Genomic DNA, 18,285 nt, shown 5'->3' with positions numbered 1-18,285 from the left:
GGTAAACACTTAATGACTGAGTCACCCAGGTGCCCCTCTTTTGGGCTTTTTCCATAGAATATTATGTCATCTGCAGAGTGAGAGTTTGATATCTTCTTTGCCAATTTAGATGTCTTTTCTTTCTTTTCTTTTTGTGGTCTGATTGCTGAGGCTGGGACTTCTAATACTGTGTTGAATAGCAGTGGTGATAATGGACATCCCTACTGTGTTCCTGACCTTGGGAGGAAAGCTCTGTTTTTCATCATTGAGCATGATATTTGCTGTGGGATTTTCCTATGTGGTATTTATGATATTGAGGTACTTTCCCTCTATCCCCACACTGCAAAGTGTTTATCAAGAAGGGATCCTATATTTTGACAAATGCTTTTTCTGCATCAATTAAGAGGATCATATGGTTCTTATCCCTTCTTTTATTAATGTGGTATATTACACTGATGAGATATTGAACCATCTTTGCAGCCCAGGAATTAATCCCACGGGGATGGTAAATAAAACTTTTAATGTATTGTTGGATTGTAGTGGGTAGTGTATTGGTGAGAATTTTTGCATCCATGTTCATCAGGGATATTGATCTGTAATTCTCATTTTTAGTGGGTTCTTTTTCTGACTTGGGGATTAAGGTAATATTGCTGGCTTCATAGAATGACTTTGTAAGTTTTCCTTTCATTGCTAGTTTTTGAAACAGGTTCAGAAAAAAACAAACTAATTCTTCTTGAAATGTTTGGTAAAATTCCACTGGGAGGTCCTCTAGTCCTGGATTCCTATTTGTTGGGAGATTTTAGATTACTGCTTCAATTTCTTTGCCCGTTATGGTGTTCTGCTTCTTCCTGTTCAGTTTTTTAAAAATATTTTATTTATTTATTTCACAGATCACAAGTAGGCAGAGACAGGCAGAGAAAGAGGAGGAAACAGGCTCCCCACTTAGCGGAGATCCAGACCTGGGGAGCCTGGGATCATGACCTGAGCTGAAGGCAGAGGCTTTAACCCACTAAGCCACCCAGGCACCCTTCCTGTTCAATTTTGATAGGTTATGTGATTCCAGGATGCACGCATTTCTTCCAGATTGCCTAATTTGTTGACATATATTGCTCATAATATGTTCTTATATTTGTTCAGTTTCGGTTGTGATGTCTCCTCTTTCATTTATGATTTTATTTGGGTCCTTTATCTTTTCTTTTTGCTCTTCAATTTTCTTTTTTGAAAAGTCTGGCCTGAAGTTTACAGACCTTAGTAAATCTTACAAAGACCCAACTCCTATTTTCACTAATCTGTTCTATTCTTCTTTTGCTTTCTATTTCATTGATTTCTGTTCTAAACTTTATTATTTCTCTTCTCCTGCTGGATTTGAGGTTTATTTGCTGTTCTTTCTCCAGCTCCTTAGGTCTAAGATTAGACTGTTTGAGACTTGTCTTGTTTCTTGGGAAAGTTTTGCATTACTATTTCCCTCTTAACATTACCTTTGCTACAACCTGAAGGTTCTGAATTTATTTTTTCTTTTCTTTTCTTTTCTTTTTGTTTTTTTTAATTTTCATTTGTGTCATAATTTTTAAAAAAGTATTTCTTTAATTTCCTGGTTAACCTATTCATTCTTTAGTAGGATGCTCTTTAACCTCCATGTCTTTGTGTTCCTTCCAAGTTTTCTCTTGTGATTGACTTTTAAAGCCTCCGAAAATATGCCTGGAATAATTCCAATATTCTGTTGATTTTGGATGAAATGCTCTAAATATATCTGTGAAGTCCATCTAGTCCAGTGTCATTTAAAGCCCTCATTTCCTTGTTGATCTTCTGCTTAGATGATCTGTCCATTGCTGTGAGTAGTGTTGAAATCCACTATTATTATTGTTTTATTATCCATGTGTTTCTTTTATTTTGTTATTAATTGGTTTGTACAATTGGCTGCTTCCAAGTTAGGGGAATAAATAAATAAATATTTACAGTTGTTGAGTCTTCTTATGGGATAGACCCTTTTATTATGATATAATGTCCTACTTCACCTCTTACTAGTCTTTGGTTTAAATCTAGTTTGATTTAGGATTGCTACTCCAGCTTTCTTTCAATGTCCCTTAAAATGATAAATAGTTCTCCACCCCACCCCCCACTTCCAATCTAGAGGTGTGTTTGGCTCTCATATGAGTCTCTTCTAAGCAGCATATTGATGGGTCTTGTTTTGTTTTGAATTGAATTGACTACCCTGTATCTTCTAATTGGAACTTTTTAGTCCCTTTACACTCAGAGTGATTATTGAAAAATAGGAATTTAGCACCATTGTATTACCTATAAAGTCACTCTTTTGTAAAATGTCCATTTCTTTTGAGTGTTTCTTCTATTGGACTCTCTCTTTGCTCAGGGGATCCCCTTAATATTTCTTGCAGGCCTGATTTAGTGATCATAAACTCCCATGGTTTTTGTTCTGCCTGGAAGCTCTTTATCTCTCCTATTCCTAATGTTGGGCTGCTGTATAAAGTATTCTTAGCTGCATATTTTTCTCCTTTAGTACATTGACTCTACCATGCCAGTCTTTTCTCGCCTGCCAGATCTCTGTGGTTAGGTATGCTGCCAGCCTTCTCTTCTTACCCTGGTAGTTTACTGACCTCTTTTCCTGAGCTGTTTTCTGGATTTTCTCTTTATCTCTGATTTTTGCAAGCTTCACTATTCTATTTCAACCTTGTTGACTTATTTTTATTGATTTTGTGAGGGGTTTCTCTGTGCCTCTTGGACTTGAATGTCTATTTCCTTCCCAAGATTAGATAAGTTCTTAGCTATAATTTGCTCAAATAAACCTTCTCGTCCCCCCCACCCCGCCTCTTCCTCTAAGATCCCAATTATACTAACTCGTTTTACTTTGTGGTATCACTGATCTCTTGAATCCTCACTTTGTGATCCAATAGCTGTTTATCTTTTTCTCAGTTTCCTTATTCTCCATTTTGTCTTCTATGTCACTGATGCTCCCTTCTACCTCACATCATAGCAGTTAGAGCCTCCTTCCTAAATTGCATCTCAGTAATAGCCTTTTAGATTTCAACTTGATTAGATTTTGGTTATTTCTCCAGTTAGGAATTTTTCTAGTGTCTTTTTGCTTTTTTAAAGCCCAGCTAGTATCTTTATAGTTGTTGATTTGAATTCTAGTTCTGTGTACTTATATCCATATTGATTAAATCCATGGTAGTGAGTAGTGTCCCTTGTTATCTCTTTTGGGATGAATTTTTTCATCTTGTCATTACATCCAGAAAAGAATAGATGAATGAGGGAAAAAACCACAAAAACAGCAACAATGACACCAGAAAAAATATACACTAATCTGAAAAGGAACAAAAAAAAAGGGGGGGGGGCTGGGGAGAGAAAATAAAATCAAACAAAAATTAGAATAGAAGACAACTTGATCCAGAAACTAGATCCTGGGTTTATTTTGGTTGGCTTGGTAAAAGAAAATCCAAAATAAGAAATAAGAAAAGGATCCCAAAATAGGAAAGAAAAACACATATACACAAAAATAAAATTGAACACAATGAGGGGAAACCAAAAATGAAAAATATATATATATGTATAATATATATATGTAAAATATATATATATGTAAAATATATATATATATATGTAAAAAAATATATATATATAACATAAATGTAAAAAAGAAAATTTAAAATGACTTAAAAAAAAATAACTGGTAGGGGCACCTGGGTGGCTCAGTGGGTTAAGCCTCCTCCTTTGGCTCAGGTCATGATCTCAGAGTCCTGGGATCCAGCCCCTCACTGGGCTTTCTGCTCAACAGGGAGCCTTCTTCCCCCTCTCTCCCTGCCTGCTCTCTGCCTACTTGTGATGTCTTTCTGTGTCAAATAAATAAATAAAATCTTTTAAAAAAATCAACTTGTAGAAATGTAGAAATACTTCCTACTGTTCCATCTTGTTTTTACACTTTAAAAAGTAAGATACCGGGGCACCTGGGTGGCTCAGCCAGTTGTGCATCTGCCTTCAGCTCGGGTCATGGTCCTGGGGTCCTGGGATAGAGCCCCATGTCCTGCTTCCTGATCAGCGGGAGGCCTGCTTCTCCCTTTCCCACTGCCCCTGCTTGTGTTCCCTCTCTCACTGTGTCTCTCTCTGTCAAATGGATAAATAAAATCTTTTAAAAATAAATAAATAAATAAATAAAAAGTAAGATACCAGGAACTGAGGCCTTAGAATCAAATTGTGGCAGAGAACAAGAATTCTTGTCCCCCTTAAAGATCCATTTAGGCTGGACTATGAAACTGTCAGGAACAGATAAAGAGGAGAATATCAAATTAAATAAGTGTACATACAGAGAATCCACATAGATGTGGAAATTCTAGAAACTGTCAGGCCACATGAGCTGCAAGTGTGGGCGCCTGGGTGGTTGCATTGGTTAAGCCACTGCCTTCAGCTCACATAATGATCTAGAGTCCCAGGATGGAGTCTCACATCAGTCTCCAGCTCCACGAGGAGTCTGCTTCTCTCTCTGACCTTCTCCCCTCTTATGCTGTCTCACTCTCTCTATGAAATAAATAAATAAATAAATAAAATGTTTAAAAAAAAAAAAAAAGTGTTACAAGGAACCAGGGCCTGGACTTTCAGAGCACAGGAAAACACTTTTACAGGCTGATAAGAGCACATAGTTTGTAATGAGATACCTTTTGTCCTAACTTAAGGATCAGTCCCTGAGACAAACTTTTCTCTTGTAATAACCCTAATGCTGGGGAAGACCCCCAATAGTTCTGTTGGGGGCCTAAGGGAGGGGGAAAATGTTCTTTTGATCCTGGAGGTTCTTAAGTACCTTGAAATCAAATAATCCATAGACCAGGGTGGCACATTTGGGAGTTGGGAGGACAGAGAGGCTGTCCTGACTCCCTTCAGTTCCCCCATCTGAAACTTCCTTGGGAGTTTCACATATTAAAAGTTGAACATGTAGATTGTTTCATATCAATGAGCCAGCATCTTAGACCTGACAATAGGTCGGTTGAGTCAAAGTCATTTCAGGAGGGAAGGACACAGGTATATTTTCAAATGTACCCTATGGTACAAGTAATTTAATTAAAGGAGGCTTTTATATGAAAGCAAAAGAACTGTGATTGATGACGGGATCAAAAGTTAAGGAGTGCCTGGGTGGCTCAGTCAATTAAGCACCTACCTTTGGCTCATGTTATAATCCCAGGGTCCTGAGATCAAGCCCCAAGTTGGGCTCCTTGCTCAGTGGGGAGCCTGCTTCTCCCTCTGCTTGTGCTCTCTGTGTCAAATAAATAAATAAACTCTTTAAAAAAAAAAAAAAGGTGAGGCTGGATTCTGACTTCTAAGGGTAGCCCATTGAGCAGACATCTGGATGTTAGACTTGGACTATCTTCTGATAGACTGAGGGCAGGTAGTGACCACCAGATGGATCTTCCTGGTTTACAGTTCAAATGCATCTGGTAATGTGTTTAGTGGCCCATGGAGCCACAGCCCTAAGGCTGTTTCTACATGAGCGATTAGGACCATTTTGTTACATCGAGTCCTTTTTACTAAGTCTACAGATCTTCAGGAAAAAAGGCAGTTTTCATCCTCAAATGATTAAAGTTAGAAACTTGACAGAAAAATAAAAATACTTGGGGATTAGGACCCTGGCATTGGATGACACTAGAAAAAAAAAAAAAAAAAAAGAATCAGGATCTATTCCACTTTATAATGAACAGTATTAGAATCTTTTATCTACACACATGTATTACTGAGACTTATTTTTCTCTATAATCACTCTCATTTTTACCAAAAAACACAACCAAATGAACACAAATTTTATTGGAAAATAAGGCTAGTTCAAGAGAAAACTTGGCCTGGTTATTTATGTAAGTGCCCCAAGAGCAGAGGTTTGACTTACAGATTTCAAAAGCAGCTTTGCTGAATGTTTCATATTGAATCTCTAGATGGAACTCTTTTTTTTTTTTTTTTTTTTTTAAGATTTACACACACACACAGAGCACAAGCAGGGGGAGCAGCAGGCAGAGAAAAAGGGAGAAGCATGCTCTCCGCCAAGCAAGGAGTCCTCTGTGGGTCTCAATCTCAGGGCCCGGGGACCTGAGCTGAAGGCATATGCTTAACTGACTGAGCCACCCAGGCACCCCTAGACAGAACTCTTAACAGCTTCTCCAGGCCAGAAGACAAGCCAAATCCTTGCAACTAGACATTGCATGGAACACCTATGAATTTGGGTGAACTCCTCTCTTCTTGGAGTCCCTCAAATAGCTCTAGGTTCCTGCAGGTTTTAGGAAATGATCTTCTTGACTCAAACAGTAAGTCTGCTGGGAACTCTGTCAAGAAGGTCTCAGGATGCTCTTTCCAAGGGGGCTTCATTTGTTTCATAAAGTGACTCTTAATCCCTTATAGTTCTTGAGTCAAGTCTGAGTCTATGCAGCTCTTTCAAGCTGGACAACCTATGGAAAGCTTTGGTAATATAACCAGGGTTTCTTAAATTGTTTGTTGTAGCATTTTATTTGTTTGGGAAAGAGAGAAGGAGTGAACATCAGCAGGGGAAAGGGCAACTCCCCAGTAAGTAGGGAGATGCACACTGGGCTGAATCACAGGATGCTGCAATCATGACCTGAACCGAAGGCAGATGCCTAACCCACTGGGCCACTAGGAACTCCTAAAAGCAGCGTTGGTCAGTGTGTCCTGTCATAAGCAGAACAACTGCTTATGGAAATTATGCAAATATATACATGTTGGCTGAAAAATATAAGAATAGTCGAGGCACCTGTGTGGCTCAGTGGGTTAGGGCCTCTGCCTTCCGCTCAGGTCATGATCTCAGGTTCCTGGGATGGAGCCCTGCATCGGGCTCTCTGCTCTGCAGAAGGCCTGCTTCCTCCTCTCTCTCTGCCTGCCTCCCTGCCTACTTGTGATCTCTGTCAATCTAATAAATAAATTAAATCTTTAAAAAATATATATAAATAAGAATAGTCAAAAGGAGTCTCCAAATTTGATAGCATCAGCAAGGGAGAAAGGATAAATGTTTCAATTTCTTTCCAAAAGTATATTTTGGTGACCCAAGACACAAAGTTTCTCCCATCTGTAAAAAGCATTTTTTAAAGGTTTTTCTTTACATTCCTGTTAGTTAACATACAAGGTAATGTTCCTTTCAGGAGTACAAGAGTGTAAAATTCCATACGACACCCAGTGCGCCTTGCAGGTGCACTCCTTATCCCATCACTCATTTAACGCATCCATCTTCCTACCTCTGTTCTGGCAATCACTGGCCTGCTTGCTATAGTTAAGAGTCTGTTTCTTACTTTGTCTCTCCCTTTCTTGTTCTCTTTCTCGTTTCTCACTTGTTTTGTTTGTTGGAATCTACGCAGGAGTGAAATCATTTGGTATTTGTCTTTCTCTGACTTATTTCACTTAGCATAATACTCTCTAGTTCACCGATGTTGTGGCAAATGACAGGGTTACATTCCTTTGTAGGTGGATTAATATCCCATGTTGAACTGTTCCTCCAACAAATCCGTGTCATGGACATGATGAGGGACCAGAAGACAAGCTGAGGACAAAGCAGAAGCTGACACACTCAACTCCCCCTCCATGGGATGCATGTGACATTCCTCAGGGGCTCCTGGCTGAAGGAAAAAGCAAATAGTTAACTTATGGAGATTACAATCCTGCAAGACATGTGTGTCCTGTTCTACAAATGTCCTAGAAATTTACAAAAACAAAGCACTTCTATCAATTACCAAGCTTCCAGAACGGAATGTACAAACGTTTAGGTGACCTTAGAGTCCGCAGCCCATTGACAGATGCTTGAAGAGGTCAAAATGTAATGTTCCTCCAGAAAACTCCCAGCTATCTTCACAGTAATGCCTTCCTAAGAGGGAAAAACAATATTAACTTGACAATGGCAAGGCTTCCAGTATCCTGTGAGTCTTCCAACATATGAAAATCATTTTGAAAACTCCCTTATTCCTCACCTTTCCCTAACCCCATAGTATAAAATCAGCCACCCCCTCATGACCCTGGGGGCAGCAACTCTTTCTGCCCTCCTCCTGTCCCCATGCTTTAATAAAACAACATTTTGCACCAAAGATGCCTCAGGAACTTTTTCTTGGTCATCGGCTCCATACTCCACCCCACTGAAACTCACCTATATTCCAAAACTACAGCAGACAGAGCCAGAGTTGGGCAGGGTATTGAACATGACACTGAGTACAGACAGGAAGTTCCCACAATGCACTGCAGCAGCTTCCTGAAAGGTCCCCCATCTACAGTGGCTCAAATCTTGATTGGGCTTTTATCCCTGGGAGAGCAGTGCTTGTGTTCAACCACAGCACACACCTTGCTGATCCTGCCTATCTCACTGTCCAGAAGGCTCCTTCATCACCAACAGCTACTCTACCACCTGACTTTTGAAAGCTATGCCCACATGAGTGCATCACCAATACCCTCTTTATCCAGTGCTACCGAATTAGGTTTGGGCGATTTCGGTAAATATGATCCGACAGCATCCGATCATCAGTAACAAATAGGAATTCAGTTAAATCATGAAGATAAAGTAGGTCTTCCCTACTCCTCAGAAACCCACCACATTTACCAATTCCTTTCTCCCATTACATGTATTCATCAGATGATACCACCAAGAGCTGCCTGTGCCTTTGCAGTGACTGAAGAAAGCCACCTCCGGGCCCCTACCCACAGTAAATGCAATTTTTACATTTTCTTTTAATAGGGCTTATGCTTCTAAGGATGGTGATTTCATCAAGTTCTACATAGATTCACATGCCACATCCCAGGGCTTAATGTCTGAATTAATACCCATTGGCCTTCCAGCTCTCTAATCTCAAGTGTTTAGTGAAGACACTCCTGCACAACCCAGACAAAAAAGATGTTTGTGATGCCTATTAGCTGGGGGAAAAAAATGAGCAAAAATAATAACTATAAATCTGGAGATAACTAGGAAATAAAACAAATAGAAATTCTTTTTCTAAATCCATGGAGTCCATTGTGCAAATTGAGACAATTGCAGTCTATATGCTCATTTTTTCATTTTATGGATTTTCGATCTGTGACCTTGGCTACAGTGTCACTCTTTTTGGGAGGTTTCTACTACTTCCCGGTTATCGTTGACCTATGCGGCATGGTCACATGGGCACATGATTCAAACCAACACCCCCACAAATAAATGGAGAACATACCTTTATTATGGGTCATGGTGGAGTGCTTGAGAGTCCCAGTTCAAGTCCACATTTGGCCATTCAAACTAATGACAGCTTGGGTAAGCTCTGTGGGCATCTTCTCTAGAACACAGGATGGGAATGCTTGGGAAAAGGGACCGAGGATTGCCCACAGAGGTGGATTTGATTGTCATATCTCAACTTACATTACTTTGTGACTCTACAGAGTGTTGTCTATGTGATGAGAGAACAGAAGGCAAGCTGAGGGCGAAGCAGAAGCTGACACCCCATGAACCCCCACTCCCCATGGGATATATAGGACATTCCTCAGGCACTCCTGGCTGCCCTAAAGGAGAAACAAATAGTTACCTTGTAGAGATCACAATCCTGCAAGACCTGAGTATTCTTCGGTTTACAAATGTCCTAGTGATTTACAAGGAAGAAGCTTTCTTTTATCTATAGCCGAACTTCCAGCCACCCATAACTCAGAATCCTAAAGCTTTACCATCACCTTCTCCTTCTTAAAATTGAGGGAGGTTGAGGCAGAAGAAAATGCAATTAAAATTGAATTTCTTTTAAACCTGCAGCCTATTAAAAAGGACGAGGTTGAATAGGAGGAATGTAATACTGCTTCCGTAATATCCCAACTACCTTACTGTTAATGCCTTATGAGACAGGTAAACAACCTTGACAAGAACAAGGCCTTCAGGATTGCCTGAATCTTCTTTAATATATGAATGTTCTTTCTCAAAACATCCCTTTTTCCTTACCTCCTCCAAGCCCATAGTATAAATAGTTATCAGCCATGCCTCACAACGCCAGGGCAGCAATGCTTTCTGCCCATGAGTCCTGTCCCTGTACTTTAATAAACCACCATTTTACACCAAAAACATCTCAAAAATTCTTTCTTGGTCATAGGCTCCAGATTCCACCCCACAGAACCTCTCCTATATTCCAAAACCACATCTTAGGGAACACACTAGTGAGCAGGGCAGGTGTCCACTCAAGGTCCCTGCAAAAGTGAGTACACAAAGTGGATGAGTACACAAAGTGGATGGCAAGTAGCAGGACAATGGATCAGGTGAGCTAAGATGTCAACAATACCCCCCACAAAACCTGTAATATATCCATAATATCGCAGTCAGCACAAGGAGGAGAAAATGATACAGTAAATAAACTAGGTGGTTTACAGTAAATAAACTAGGCGGGGAAATCACCCATCATTTCAACCTTAAGGTTACTGAAAGAATGGATTCATAAGAATATTATTCCCTTCCATTATGTGACAGACAACACCAGTTGCATACAACTTTCAGTAAATGATATAGGGGCCGCCTGGGTGGCTCAGTTGTTAAGCCTCTGCCTTCAGCTCAGGTCATGGCCCTAGTCCTGGGATCTAGCCCTGCATCAGGCTCCTTGCTCAGTGGGGAACCTCCTTCTCCCTCTATCTCTCCCCCGCTTGTGTTCCCTGTCAAATAAAATCTTAAAAAAAAAAAAAAAAGAGATAGGTTCACCTTGGTGGTAGGATAACACAAAACTCATCACAAATTCATGTTAACATATTAAAAACCATTATGTTTGATTAATTGAAGTACATTCAGCTCACACATAGACTATGTTATGCATTTCAAATCCACTGTTACACTTATTCAAAATACGGAATACAAGCGTTAACCCCCATAGCTGATATCATGATGTAGAACTGACTTCCTTAAGTTCCAGTGCTACTGACTGTCGCAACAGATGTGTATGTCCAGCTACATGGCATGGTTTAGAGAAGAGTTAGATAACCTCCTTCTGTTATCGGGCAGGATTTTTTCATTTCAGCCACATATACTACTATTCGCTAAAGATTGCTATTATGAAGATACATCAGTAATTAACTGGTGTGCCACCTTTTTTTTTTCCTTAAAGAGCAATCAGTAAAACCTTGTATGTCTAATATTCAGAATGTTCTTTAGTTTTAGTAAATGGAGAAAAATAGTGTTCTGAACACCTATTTCATAGCAACTTATATCAATGCTATAACTCTAAGCAGTGTCTCCGTTTAGATTTTCTTTATTCATGTTGTGTATTACACAGTTCTTATCTTCCAAGGAAAATCTGGGATGTTTGAGTCCCCCCGAGTGCAGCAGGGCATCGGATGCCGTTGATGGAGCAAAAATCAGGCTCACGGATTCATGCACCCAGTACAAGTAAGTCAATCTCCAGAAGTGATTTGATAATAAAGTACATTAATATTTGCTAGTCACAAACCTCGAAAAGGCTCAATATAACAAAAAGCACAAAACTAATTGTAACCTTGTAAAACCTCCCCCACTGAATCATTCCAACGTAACAGCATATGCATTTTCCAAGTGTTTAACTTGATCTTTTTCCTTGGACTAACAAGTACTGTCTGAATAGAGGGACTGCTACACGCCTTTTATGTGATATCTGTGACATTTATTAACATTAGATGTTCAATCAGAGAGTTTTCTAATTATTTGTATGATTCAATTTACCTTCTTTAGCACTTTCTGTGTTTGTGAACGTGTATATTAAAATGAGGGTCTTTCCACAATCATCTTTCTAGGGTTTGAATCTAGTGTGCAATTTGGGACACTGAGTATAGACTGAATTCCAGTTAAAGGTCTCACCACATTCATCACATTTTACCATGTTGCTCCCATATGATTACTATGATGTGAGTTTCAGGGAGAGGGTGGACTTCTTTAGATGTGTATAGTTATTCTCCAGTTATATTGGATGCAAGGTGTTTGATGTAAGGGTTTTACAGTCCTTACTCCTAGTCTTTACATTTTTAAAGTTTCTTGCTAGTATGACTTCTATGATGTTTGCTAAGGTGTGAGCGCCGGTAAAAGGCCTTGCCACATTCTTCACATTTGTAAGGTTTTTCTCCAGTATGATTTCTGTGATGTACAGTAAGCGATGAGCTCTGGTGAAAGGCCTTTCCACATTCTTGACATTTGTAAGGTCTCTCTCCAGTATGAATTCTGAGGTGATTAGTAAGGGCTGAGTGACACTTAAAGGCCTTGTCACATACTTGACATTTCTAAGGTCTCTCTCCAGTATGAACCCTGTGATGTCGAGTAAGGTGTGAGCGCTGTTTAAAGGCCTTGCCACATTCCTTACATTTGTATGTTTCCTCTCCAGTATGAAATCTGAGATGATTACTAAGGGCTGAGTGACACTTAAAGGCCTTGTCACATTCTTGACATCTGTAAGGTTTCTCTCCACTATGAACTCTGTGATGTCGAGTAAGGACTGAAAGCTGTGTAAAGGCCTTGCCACATTCCTTACATTTGTAAGGTTTCTCTCCAGTATGAATTCGGTGATGTTTACTAAGCAATGACCTCTGTGAAAAGGCCTTGTCACATTCTTGACACATGTAAGGCTTCTCTCTAGTATGAATTCTGTGATGTTGATCAAGGTATGAGCGCTCATTAAAGGCCTTGCCACATTCTTGACATTTATAAGGTTTCTCTCCAGTATGAATTCTGTGATGTCGAGTAAGGTATGCCTGCTGGTTAAAGGACCTACCACATTCCTTACATTTGTAAGGCTTCTCTCCAGTATGAATTCTGGGATGTTGATCAAGGCGTGAGTGCTCCTTAAAGGCCTTGCCACATTCTTGACATTTGTAAGGCTTCTCTCCAGTATGAATTTTGTGATGTCGAGTAAGGTGTGCCTGCTGGTTAAAGGACCTACCACATTCCTTACATTTGTAAGGTTTCTCTCCAGTATGAATTCTGTAATGTTGAATAAGTGTTGAGTGAATTTGAAAAACTTTGCCACATTCTTTACATTTGTAGAGTTTCTTTCCAGTATGGATTTGCCTATGTTTCCTTAGGGATGAGCAGTACTTAAAGGTTTTACCACATTCTTCACATTTGTATGATTTTACTTCAGTACTCATTTGCTGATGCTGAGATCAGGTTGAGTGCCAGTCAAAGACTTTACCACATCCTTTAAAAATGCGTGTTTTCTCTCCACTAGAGATCATCTTGTTTCTACTTAGTCTTGATGACTGACTAAATGTGGGATCACGTTTAGCATATCTGAATGGGTTTTTGGCCTCATGAATTCTCTGATCATCACCAATACTGGAGGACTGCTGAGGACCATTCTCACACTGACTGGATTCATCAGGATTTTTTTCCCAAATGGATATTCTCATGTGTAATAAGGTTAGACCTCTGATGAAAGACTTCCCCACATTTATAACATTCATACTGGTTCTCTGAAAATTGAGTCCTCGCACGTCTCTGAACACTGCAGCCCTGATTAAGTGTTTTCTCAGATTCAGGGCACTGAGCATTGCTGTCTCCATTGGAAGGGCTCTGGTCATTCTGGAGGGTCGACTCCTCAGTGAAGCCCCTCTCATATGGATCCTGCTTAGCACTTTGTTCTTCAGTATTCAATCTCTGATTTTCAGAAGTATCTGATGGAAAGGTCAATCCTATCCCATTTTGAAAATGGTTCCAATCATTATTTTCAGCATGGACTAGATAACTTTCCAGATTGTCCAAACTGTCTTTCCACAAAGAGCTATGTTGGAATACTTGATTGGAGCTTTTGCTGACAGAAACACACTGCTTTGTGGAAGCAGCTGACTTAAAAAGGGAGGCTTTCCATGATGTTTTATATCCTTCACTATTCGGGTCATTTTGAGTCTTATTAGATGCCGCTGCCTCAGATGGGCTACGTCCTTCATGGTATCTTTGATGCCCTTTCCTCTCCCTATCACTGTCCCGGTCTGTCATTAAGTATACATTTTCAAGAGCACTATCTTTGTACCTACTCATTGTCACTTTCTGTAAAGAAGCTTCTATGCTCAGCTTTTGCAGGAAGTTCTGAGTGTCATGTGAAGATATGGCTGAAAGATATCAAATAAGAGAAAAGTAAAGTCATTGCACTTACTACTTTCAGATGAATATACTGATGATTTGTAACATACAAGCTTCCAGTCAATCAAAGAGTGTCAGAAAGATGGCTGGGAAGGAATCATCAGAATTTCCTTCCTCCATGGATACCTTACCTTTGAACACAACATACTGACCACATATCCTAATAGATAATTCTGTGATACTGTCATGTTGTAGCACAAATCATTTCCTGTATCTCAAATAATCTGGAAAATTGCCACATGAGTGTAAAATTAGAAGGATGGTTATTTAAACATAAAACTGAAATGAACCAAATAGAAAAAAATCCAACATACTCAAGTATTTACAGGTAAAGACTATAAGCTTCTCTATGATCAGAAATGAAGTAATGAAGTAACCCCACCACTGCCTTCAACATGGTACTGGATATTCTAGTCAGAAAAACTAGGGAAGAAAAAAACAAAAAGACTCCAAACTGAAAAAGAAAAAGAAAAAGAAAAAAAACCCCACACTATCTGTATTCACAGATGATATGATCTATAAACAACCCTAAAGAATCCTAATTTAATTTTTCTGTGCTTTTTTTCTATTGTTTATTTTGCTAAACATTGTCTACAACACTTTCCATTTTCAAAAAAAAAATTTAATGCAATACATGGCTGAGTTTAAAAAAAAAAAAAGAGTTGGAAGGGTGCTTGGGTGGCTTGGTGGGTTAAACCTCTGCCTCCAGCTCAGGTCATGATCTCAGGGTCCTGGAATTGAGTCACACATTGGGCTCTATGCTTGGCAGGGACCCTGCTTCCTCCTCTCCTCTCTCCGCCTGCCTCTCTACCTACTTGTGATCTCTGTCTGTCAAATAAATAAATCTTTAAAAAGAAAAAAGAGAGAGAGAGAGAGCTGGAATAAAAAACAAAAAACAAACAAACAAACAAACAAACAAACAAAAAAAACCTTAACTTTCCATGAGAAACAAGGAAAGGAAAAAACTTAGATGAAATTTAGTAGTACAAGAAAAAAACAAAGATAAATCTGAAATAAATAAAATAGAGACCAGAATAGTAACAGAACAATGAATGAAATGCTCAATTTACCTGAAATACTAAAACTGGCTCTGCTTTAATTTGGTCAGCATTTATATACTACCAAATCAGATAACTTAGGAATAAAAACAATAACAACAATAGATAATTCCTAAAATTGCACAAGTCACTAAGACTGAATTATCAACTCTCTACCAAATAAATGGGAACTCTTCTTATACCAGAAACAGGAATTTAAGTTATATTTGGAAACAAAACTCTCCCAGCACATAAAAGCCCAAGACATAGGCAGTTACAACATTTGACGTAGTTACTGAGTTCCCTAAATCAAATCTTCTCTCTTTTGCTCAGATTATTTTCTTTTTTTGTGTCCTTGAGGTCAGAAAGTCCTTCCTCTGTTTCTTCTAGCTGGCTATTTATTGCTTCAATCCTCTTTTCTCACTGATTGTTAATCACTGTTAATCTCACTGATTTTTTTAAAAAAATTATTTATTTGAGAGAGAAACAGAGAGAGAGAGAAAGAGCATGAGTAGGAGCTATGGAGGGAGAGGGAGAATATCAAGTAGATAGCACACTGAATGTCGACCCTGACCTGGGGCTGGATCCTAGGATCCTGAAATCACTACCTAAGCTTAAACCAAGAATTAGATATAATTGCGACACCCATGTGCTCCATTTTTTTCCCTTTTACCTCTTGTCTCTGTAAAGTTCTGAACACTCTTTTCTCAAACCTGTGAGTATCCCTATGATTGTTGCCTTTAGTTGTATGTTAGGTATGTTACTGATAACTGCATCCCTTCTATCTCTGGCCATGGCCGTATTTTTTTGTTTCTTTTGGGATAAATTCTTCCATCTTGGCATTTTGTCTAAGTCTGCCTTCCTCTCTGTGTTAGAAAAGCCAGTGATGTGTCCTGCTACATCCTTCTAGTCAGTGGTCTGCAGAGGCTCTCCTTACCTTATGTAGACAGTATTTGCTCCTGGGTCTGAATGTGGTCAGTTTTAACGAGGTGAGCTCTGGCCTGCTTGTGAAATGAGACCTGAAGTCACCTCCACCAGAACGGAGGTTGTGCAGAACTTTCTGCTCAGGAGATGTGGTGTGGGCAGGGGCCCACCTTTCTGGGCCTGAGATAAGCTAGACTGAGATGGTCAGTCCAACCAGAGCACAGGGGCCTGGGGCTTAGGAAGCAAGCCAGACAGCCAACGTCCTCACTGACTGGGACACCGGGACACTGCTCTGAGATTATGCTACAGGGCAGGAGAGGGAAATGGTGCCATCTAACTCCTGTGTTCTTAGACACATATCCCACTGAATGTTTCCTCACAGGGAAACACTCCTAGACTAGTGAATACTCTTCCCACTGTGTCCCCCAGTCATTCTTCTGATCACTGTCTGCAGGTTGTCTGTACCCAGGTTGCTTGCCTTCCTTCTCTACAGGAGTAGCACAGCACCTTCTTGGCTCTATCCCAGCCAAGTCTGCTGACCTTTAAAACTCTAGGCTTTAACACCTGCTAGTTCCAAGAACTCATGAAATTCATCCACTCTTGTTTTGCACACCAGGGGCTTTGGGGAAACATTCTTCTTGTGCGTTCCCTCTGTCATGCCACTATCTCCACAACCAGGGATCCCTGCCTTCCATAGCACTATAATTCTTCCCTCCCTCAACCATGTCTCCAAACTTTCTGCCATCTATGATGTGGCCTCTTTACTCCTTTAACTTGGGGAGTATGATCTGTCAGTCTTCATGGCCATTTCTGGAGTACTGAATGTACTTATCTTATTGTGTTCCTGAGATGTGATGAGTCTAGCATTCTCTGATTCCAAGGCCATTTTCCTCTCCTGGAAATCCTTGTTGTTAGAAACCTGTGAAAAGTGGTGCCTGGGTGGGTTAGTGGGGTAAAGCCTCTGCCTTTGGCTCAGGTCATGATCCCAGGGTCCTGGGATTGAGCACTGCATCAGGCTCTCTGCTCAGTAGGGAGCCAGCTTCCCCCTCTCTCTCTGTCTGCCTCTCTGCCTACTTGTGATCTCTGTCTGCAAAATAAATAAATAAGATATTTGAAAAAATAAAAATTCCCTGTGAAAACTAAAAAAAAAAAAAAAAATTACAACACTAGAGTATACAAACCGAACACATAAAAAATTTGTTGTTTCTACATAAAAAAGAATTCCAAAAGTTAAGACATAATACATTTAGAAGGTCTTCCCCCAAATAAAATGCTTATAATTCAACATAATGATATCAAATCTGGAACAATGAAAACTATGAAAAGTGTGCAGGAATTGAAAGAAGAAATAAGTGGGAACACATCAATGTTCTTTCACTCAAATACTTAAGACTATTGACCTATCAATAAAACTTCAATTGACCGGGACGCCTGGGTGGCTCAGTTGGTTAGGCGGCTGCCTTTGGCTCAGATCATGATCCCAGCATCCTGGGCTCGAGTCCCACGTCAGGCTTCTTGCTCAGCAGGGAGCCTGCTTCTCCCTCTGCCTCTGCCTGCCTCTCTGTCTGCCTGTGCTCACTCTCTCTGACAAATAAATAAATAAATAAAATCTTTAAAAAAATAATTGACCTACAGATTTAATGTACTCTCTATCAAATTCCCAATGCTGTTTTTGCAGAAAGAACAAAATGTACCCTAACTTTACATGGATGTCACAGGATAACACATACCCAGAATGATCTGGAAAATTAACAGCACACGTCATGATTTAAGGCATACTGCAAAGTCACAGTTACCAAAATAATATACTACAGACATAAAGATAAGCATAGAATAAGGGAAGAGTGTAGGTGATCTAGACATATAATTCTCCAATGTTAACTGTGCATGACAATCAACTGAGACCTTGTTAAAATTCATATTCTGATTTTGATTTCTGGGTTGGGTCTAAGTTTCTATATTTCTCACAGGTGTGCAACTGATGCCCACATTTTCAATTCCAAGGTTCTAAATTCCATAAATGAATAAATGAATAAATGATGGATGGATGAATGAACAAATGAATGAATGAATAAAATAAAAATAAAAAATAAAATAAAAATCATGGATGGGGCTGCATCAGTTGCTCAGTTGGGAAAGCATCTATTTTGGCTCAGGTTATGATCTCAGGGTTTTGGGACTGAGCCCCACAGCAGGTTTTGTGCCTCTCTAAAGATACAAGAAGGATGGAGATCAATCAAAGGAGTAGTTAGTTCTAAGATCATGGCAATGGGAATC

At 39.6% G+C, this 18,285-nt stretch overlaps 1 protein-coding gene and 1 long non-coding RNA gene across 2 annotated transcripts in view; both read right to left on the bottom strand.

The window, feature by feature from the left end:
• Positions 1-6,888: 6,888 nt before the first annotated feature.
• LOC106004493 lies at positions 6,889-10,518 on the bottom strand. Its single transcript, XR_001177514.2, has 3 exons — positions 9,159-10,518; positions 7,704-7,834; positions 6,889-7,589 (listed from the first exon to the last, which is right to left on the bottom strand). It is a non-coding gene; the product is annotated as an uncharacterized LOC106004493 (long non-coding RNA).
• Positions 10,519-11,940: 1,422 nt separating this feature from the next.
• LOC101670947 (zinc finger protein 208-like) overlaps positions 11,941-18,285 on the bottom strand; it is a 45,268-nt gene continuing 38,923 nt past the window's right edge. Inside the window, 1 exon segment of the mRNA XM_045077272.1 lies at positions 11,941-13,171. Coding sequence (XP_044933207.1) covers positions 11,941-13,171 — 1,231 coding nt within the window.

This window comes from Mustela putorius, unplaced genomic scaffold (assembly GCF_011764305.1).
Source record: "Mustela putorius furo isolate JIRA1106 unplaced genomic scaffold, ASM1176430v1.1 tig00000196_pilon_pilon_pilon, whole genome shotgun sequence".
Classification (NCBI taxonomy): domain Eukaryota; kingdom Metazoa; phylum Chordata; class Mammalia; order Carnivora; family Mustelidae; genus Mustela; species Mustela putorius.
Note: the sequence above shows the minus strand (reverse complement) of the source record. Positions and strands in the feature narration are given on the sequence as shown.